The 8,211-nt window shown below is 35.1% G+C and overlaps 1 protein-coding gene across 1 annotated transcript in view; it reads right to left on the bottom strand.

Moving 5' to 3' along the window:
- The window catches only part of CFTR (cystic fibrosis transmembrane conductance regulator (ATP-binding cassette sub-family C, member 7)), a 195,095-nt gene that overhangs the window by 70,158 nt on the left and 116,726 nt on the right, over positions 1-8,211 (bottom strand). Inside the window, exons 16-17 of the mRNA XM_005871579.2 lie at positions 2,565-2,602; positions 1,847-2,097 (exon numbers count right to left, since the gene is read on the bottom strand). Of these exons, the coding sequence (XP_005871641.1) occupies positions 1,847-2,097; positions 2,565-2,602 (289 nt within the window). The remainder of the gene's footprint in view (positions 1-1,846; positions 2,098-2,564; positions 2,603-8,211) is intronic.

Below are 8,211 nucleotides of genomic sequence, written 5' to 3'. Positions count from 1 at the left end.
GGGTGGGGGTGGCCAGGGAGAGGTCAATGGGGGGAAAGGAGATATATGTAATACTATATGTAATACTTCAAACAATAAAAAATTAAAAATAAATAAATAAATAAAACATGTGGTGGTGATGAGTATATCCAAATGAGGCAAGGCTTTAGTGACCCACAAGGACTTCAGAACAAATATAAAGATCTTCCTGAACACTAACACTGGAATTTTGTTAACCAGAAAAAAAATAGATTGATATTTCTTATCTTGAGATTCATAGATACAAATCACTCTAAAATCCTCAATCCTGGAAGTTATTCTTTCCTTTATAATCAAATGCTTCTGTGTCTACCTCCTCTCCCTTTGTCTGTGAATTCTTCCAGGGCAGGCACTGTGCCCCATTCATCTTTTCCTACCAACCCCTGGCTCAGTGCCACACAAAGTAAGTACTCAGCAGACTGCTGTAAGGATAAAACTTGGGGAATTCCTTATTAAACTCTAAATGGCAATTTGACTAAATGAGAATTAATGGAATTGATTACTTTCAACATACCTTACTGCACTTAGTTTTTGGGTTTTTTAAATCTTTGGTCCCTTTATTTCACTGCTCTTACTTTTTGTGATTTTATTTTTATTAAGGTATAATTGACAAATAAAATTATAAGGTATTTAAAGTGTGCAATGTGATGATCTGATACATGTACACATTGTAAAAGGATTCCTCCCATTGAATTAACATACCCATCACCTCTCATATCTACATTTTTTAAAATTTATTTTATTTTTCCCATTACCATTTATGTCTTCTATGCCCCTTTCCACCTCCACCTCCTCCCCTTCCACAATCACCACACTGTTGCTCATGTCCATGAGTTCTCTCATTTTGTTTTTGTTTTTGCTCAATACCTGTCTTCCTTCCTTCCTTCCTTCCTTCCTTCCTTCCTTCCTTCCTTCCTTCTCCCTCTCTTCCTTCCTTCCTTCCTTCCTTCCTTCCTTCCTTCTTTCCTTCCTTCCTTCCTTCCTTCGTTCCTTCCTTTCTTTTGGTGAGAACATTTAAGTTTCACTCTCTTAGAAAATTTCAATTGTATAATAAGGTGTTAACAATCATAGTCACATATTATACATTAAATTCTCAGGCTTACTTATAACTAAAAGCTTCTAACCTTTTACCAACCTCTATGGTGGTATAAAAAATATTTAAAAAATACGTTTGGTGTGCTCACTTCGGCAGCACATATACTAAAATTGGAACGATACAGAGAAGATTAGCATGGACCCTTGGCAAGGATGACACGCAAATTCGTGAAGTGTTCCATTAAAAAAAATACATTTGGGATTTCAACCACCACCAACCTTGCCCAGCCACCCCCCCCACCAAAAAAAAGAAGGAAAAAAAAACACACCTGAAACAAATTTGTGATCAACTTTGAACAGCTACAGGAAACTAGATTATTTTACTCCACCAAAAACTTTATCTGTAAAAGAATTCTATGTTTTCCTTGATTGCTTCAAATCTTCTACTCTTTTCAACAATACTGAACATTGGCAGCAAGATGCCTTGAAGGTGTTAGGCCAAACATCTGAATGAAGAACAACGGGCCCAGAAAGACCTGCTGTTGCTATTGCAATGCCATCAGCATCACTTTTTAACAAACTGAGCTACTCCAATGAACTGATACAGAAATGTGAAAAGCAACAATACCTGACAGTCTATAGTATCTGAGAAATGTACATGCCTGTCATAAGGAAGCTCGACAAAGTTCAGATGGCTCTGTGCAAAGCCAACACTACTGCTAGAAAACCAACTAAATCACAGGCCCTTTTGACGGTGGACCGGCAGCTTCAGTTTGTAAACCTAGTCAGGTACCTGCTTTCAACGTGTTGAGGGTTGACATAGGCGCATGAAGAACAGAATGTAACATTTTGTGGTGTAAAATTTTCGACACTGTGATTAGAGAATGCACTAGTGGTAAACCTCGGAAGAATCCCAGAGCAAGCAAAGTGTCGGCTACTCCCACATAAATGTAAAAAACATAAAATGCGCTGGTTCTGGTGATGATCACTGGATAGCTGTTATTGGTACTTGCAGAACTATTCCCTTTTTCTGGTGGAGGTGTTCTGTAAAGAAAAGGGAAATTGTTACTCAGCAACAAAACCTTCCCATTGAATTTCCAATACTATATGTAAAGGAAACAGAAGTTGAGTCGAAAGAAACACGAATATTTCATTAGCAGAGTTTATGACTTCAATCTCAAGAATTTACTATTGCAAGAAAGTAGATTAAACTTTTTCACCATTGAAACAGATAAAATGGATTCTTATTAAGTACTCAGAGAAAATTCTAATATATAGTGTTTTAAATATTTTCCTTGTGTTTCATGGAAACTGAACACAACTGAATTCTTTAGAAATTGGTGAAAAGCTGCAGGATCTGCACATGCTCACAATTTTAAACAAAATAATTCCATTTTTCACTTCTGTGATATTGTAGGGAAATGAAGCACAGTGGATATTACAATACTTAATAAGACCCAAATAATCAATAGTAACAAAATACAATACACAATAGGACATGGAATACTCACTCTTTAAGTATCCACAACACAGCCAAAGAAGCAGCCACCTAGAATGGAACAATCAATACACAGATGATTTTTTTCCCACCATCTTTACCTGTTCTTCCCAAACCCACCTCTAATTCCACCATGACCAACAACAAAACACACACAATTACATTTTCACTTTCTTTCCATTATTTGTAGTAAGTTAATGGGATTTAAATTTCACTGAATTAAATACTTTGTCATTTTTTCCTTCATTCAACAGGAAGTATTCATCACCTCACAGGAGAGATAAGATCATAACTTAATGTTTTAAATAAACTTTGTTTCTTATAAAGAGACTAATCTCAGCCTGCTATCGGATAATTTATCTGGTTATTTATAATCAGGTAAATAATTTCATTTGTCATGCAATGATTATGAGGAGCTAATCTCTATGAGACCAATTAATTATTGGAAGAGATGAGATTATTATTTATGAAAATCAGTTAAAAGTCTCAACCGTATAAAAACTCACAGTTTATGAATAAAGATAAGGTGCATTCAAGATAAAATATACACTATCTGTACTATTTGGGCTTTCTCAGGTGGAAACTTTTGGCTGATGGACAAATGTTTTATGCCATAACTAAACAAAACAAAATTTTAACAACTATGTGGTTTTTTTTAACTTCCTTTGATATGTAAATAATCTGTTCTATATCAATTTGACTTTGTAGTCTCTTAAACTTGTGGAGAAACAATCTTTAGTTGATGCCCCCACAACTGTAATACTAGAAATGACTGAAATGATACAATTTGCTCAATAATAACTAAACCAAAAATTCAAATAGAAAAAAACACACAAGAAATGTGAGTAAAATAATTTGAAAATGAACACAGCATAGAAATAAGTAAGGAAGAAACAAACAGTCTTGGTATGAGAAATCTGTGTCTTATTTCATACTCAAATGTATCTTAGGTATGTAATAGTACTATATAAAAATTTATGAAGAACATTTAGCATTAGTTAAGAATTTACATTATAGGGGGAAGGTCAATGGGAAAGAAAGGAGACATCTGTACTATTTGAAATACTTTAAACAATAAAATTAAATTAAAAAAAGAAATTACATTATGAAGTCCTATACTTGAAACAGGTGTATCTGTGTTAGTTAAATTCACATATCAGATAGGAGTATAATGATGAAAAATCTAATGGCATCAATCTCGCTTTCCTACTTTTCTTCATTGTACACATTGCCTTTATGCACTGTATTTATAAAGAGAAAAGCTACCCTTATTTCTTTGAAACTCAAGATGACAAGAAACTCAACAATAATCTATGTCAAAAGTCTTTGTTCCAGTACAAATGTTTTTCTATTTCCTAAGACTAATCAAGACACTCAAGGATTTAGATAAGGATATATTTCTGAGTCACTCTTTGGTTATTATAGTCCCACTTTGTTCCAATTAAAGGAGTGTCAACAATGCTGGTATTGCCAACATTCTCTGGATGTGAGTAAATCCCAGACTAAATATTTTATAGCATTTACTATAGAGCAATAACCAAAGCAATTTTCCAAAGAACTTATCTAATGAGTGTAATATAAAGTTATTTCCTGGCTCTTGTGGATAGAGACATGGAACCTGCAACCCAAACTCTTTGTATTGACTGAAACAAATACCTTTCCAAACACTTGACATAATGACTTTAGCAAATATACTTGGACTATATAGAAACAATTGAGTAAGCAAGTTCTATCATTTCATTTCCAGAATGTTTTCAGATTATAAAAGTTCACACAGTTTAGGACAGAGTGGCTATCCTGTATGGTTAAAGTAAAAAAGTCTTTATTTGCAGAGTTTTAAACATCATCCCATGTAACAGAAAACAGTACAGTGTAGAACAGCACTGTCCAATAGAAATCTAAATAATAGAAATGTTATATATGTGCCTTGTTCAATACTGTTGCCAGTGATCACATATGGCACTTAATCACTTGAAATGTGGTTAGCGTATGTGAATGAGGAACCAAATTTTAAATTTTTAAAAATTAATTTTATTTAAGCTATATGATCATGCGTGGCTGGCGGCTACTGTATTGGACAATGCATGCATAGATTATAATAACTATTAGTTATGTAGGTGTGCAGACAGATTATTTGTTATATATCCATATTAGGCATTGGGATCTGATGATGGCATTCTCTAAGGATATATCCATGAATGGCCAAGATGATGATTAATGAACTTTTCAAATGGAACCAAGATGAAAAGTAAAACCAATATTTAAAAAGCTAGAATTAAAATTATGAAGATAATTTGTCTACATGATTAAAATAAAATGGATATGAGCGTAGAATATCATAGTATATACATTTGGAAAGAGAAGTCATGTACCTACCTTTGAAAGACTTATTTGCTAAATGAATTACTAAATATCTTAGGAGGAGTGATAGATGAAAGTTGATCAAGCATGTAGTCAATCCTTATATTATGGTTTCAAAAAGAAAATGTAATGTAGGACTAGGGCAAGAATATATCCAGGACCTATGAGGAACGCTGGTGAGACACAATTCTGATATTGACAACTAAAGAAAATAGGTTTGAAAGAGAAGAAAACTGCCAAGGGCAAATGTGATAAGACCTGGTTTATAAAAGGCTCAAAAGAGTGAATACAAGCAAATTAGGTATAATAGTCCAACATCTATCATGAAGAGCTTTAATTGACTGCAGAGAAGACATAACTAGATATTTCACTGTGAAAATCTGCAGAGGCCTTTAAATATGACTGAAGGTTTGCAATGCTCTAGATGTTAAGCCTAGTTGATAACAGTAATCCCTTCCAGTCATAACAGATGTCTCTGCCTGTCCTCATGCCCACATCCAATCCATTTTGCATATAGCAGACTGAGTGAGCTTTTATTTTATTTTTAATTTGTAAATGTTTTATTTATTTTGAGAGAGAGGAAGGGAGAAGGAGAGAAACATCAATGTGAGAGAGAAACATTGATCAGATGCCTACCGTATGCTCCCCAAGCAGGGACCAAACCTGCAACCTGGGCATGTGCCCTGACTGGAAATAGAACCTGTAACCTCGCAGTGCACAGTTTGATGCTCAACCAACTGAGCCACACCGGCCAAGGCAAGAATGGGCTTTTTAAAACATAAAGGACCACATCACATCCTGCCTGAAGCCTTTAAAGGCTTCCTATTGAGTTTAAAATAAAATGTAAGCTTTTTAAGATAGTCAGGGGTCCCGGGAGTCCAGTTCTGGCCTACTTGTCTACATCACCACATACTGCTTGCTTCTCTCTCCCACCCCCCAATTACACTAGCCTCCTCCCAGTTTCCATGATTTACCAAACTCTTCAAAGACCTTTGCATTTACCCCGGTGTTTGTATGTCTGAATCTTCTTATCATTTGGGTGTCAGTGAGTGTCATTCCCTCAGAAAGGCCTCCCTGTCCACCCACCTTTTCCCACCTTTATGTTATGGCAATCTATTTCCTCTTAGTGCTTATCATGTTCTGTAATTATTTCCATCAAACTGTATTTAGTATCTCTCTCCTCCCTTAGAAAGTATTTTATAAGAGCAGAGAGAAGTCAATTGCCCTCTTTCACATTGAATCCTCAATGCCTAGCACAATACCGAGTAAACAGTCGATATTCGGTAAATCTGTAAATAAAGTAATGGATAAGAGAATAATTTAGCCTTAACCGGTTTGGCTCAGTGGATAGAGTGTCGGCCTGCAGACTGAAGGGTCCCAGGTTTGATTACGCTCAAGGGCATGTACTTTGGTTGCGGGCAAATCCCCAGTAGGGGGTGTGCAGGAGGCAGCTGATCGATGTTTCTTTCTCATCAATGTTTCTAACTCTCTATCCCTCTCCCTTCCTCTCTGTAAAAAATCAATAATATATATATATTTTTTAAAAAGATAAAGAACCAAAATCCAATTTATCCCACAAGCTTTGTACATGTACAGAATTCAGAATGACCTCCCAAGTCACGAAATGAGATCTGTGTTAAATGAATACCTATGAAAACACTATTCACATTTTGAGTTTTACCAAAGGAACACAGCATTATATATGTTCTTTTAACATTATAAACCTAAGTACATTCATGTGCTCCATCTGTATGCTTTGTTTAGTTCTTCACTATACGCATAGTACAAAACATTGTGTCTGGCATATTGAGGGAACTACAAAAGTATGTGTTGAATGAGTTAAAGGTTGAGTGAATGACAGGAAGCGATAGTAAAGTGACACCTTGTCATGACTTAACACATGATTTTAATGCTTCATAGGTCAAATCATGTCCTAAAACTGAGACCCAATTTAAGTAAAGCTGCCTTAAAAGGATGACTGTCGATCAATAACAGCAGTGGTATTATGGGATTCCTGATTAACAGACAGAAGGGAAATCATAAAAGAATAAGATACAGCAGTTCTCTGACACATTTCTTAAAAATCACAGAATGAAAGCACTACACAGGACTTCTTTGGATACTCCAACCAACAACAATAACCACTGGTGTAAAAGGAACCAGAAAATTGCCTCCTAATCTATTATTTGCATTTTTCTCTCTATCTAGTCAATGATGCCAAGCAGGAACACTAGAAATACCAACATAAAAATTTTATAGCCTACATCCTTGGTGCTAATATCTCAGAACTTACAGAAGATATAATTCTATAGTCTGAAAAATCGTACAAAAGTATAATGGTAGACTGACCCTTATCAAAATATGCTAGTGATAAGGGGCAATAAACTGAACAGACCAAACTAATATTTTCAGTGTATCACTTTGAAAATTTTAAAAAGTCTATGTATTCAGTACTGTAAAAGATAAGCTTATTGAACCTACTGTATATAATAAAATCTAAATTAAAGTACAGCCCCTATTAAAACTAAATCACTTTCACCAAGAAATATATTTTAATCTTTATTTAAGTTCTCTGATCATGATGAGCATGAGGCTCTAAACAAGGTTTAAAAGAACTAAACTATATTCCAAAGCACTGATGAGATATTTCAAAGATAATGAGAAAGAGGAACACTGCTATCAAGAAAGGAGCTTAATAAAAACAAATTTAAAACTATGTAAGTTTTGATTCAAATAAGGTACCAGAATTGTGAACATCAGTGAAAATTATTTGTTTAGCTGCATAATTGTGTGCATAATTAAAACAATTATGGTGAAAGGCAGAGACAAGATGGCGGTGGAATAGGCAGACGTGTCCCAAGGCTTGTCTCGGAGCAAATAGAATGAGCAGCTGAAACGAATAATATCTACCCCGAATTGGCGAAGCAGATTCAGCCAGTGAGACAGTTTGCAGCCAGGAAGGGCAGAGTTCCCCTGGAAAGCAGAGAGAGAACTACATAACCAAATACCTGGAGAAGAGAGATCATGGGGAGACAAAAAAACAGCCCGCATATGAAAGAAAAACAGCCATCACCAGAAAAGGAAGTAAACGAAATAGAGGCAATGGAGGCAAGGAACCTGTCAGAGAAAGAATTCAGAGAAATGGTCATAAGGTGGATGAAAAGAATGGAAGACAAATTCAACAATATGTGTAAGAACCAAGAGGAAATGAAGAAGAACCAAGAAGAAATGAAAAATGACATCACTGCTATAAAGAACTCAATAGAAAGCATCAACAGTAGACTAGAAGAAGCAGAGGA

This window comes from Myotis brandtii, unplaced genomic scaffold (genome assembly GCF_000412655.1).
Source record: "Myotis brandtii unplaced genomic scaffold, ASM41265v1 scaffold348, whole genome shotgun sequence".
NCBI lineage: Eukaryota > Metazoa > Chordata > Mammalia > Chiroptera > Vespertilionidae > Myotis > Myotis brandtii.
The sequence above is the reverse complement of the archived record's forward strand: the minus strand, read 5'-3'. Positions and strand labels throughout refer to the sequence as shown.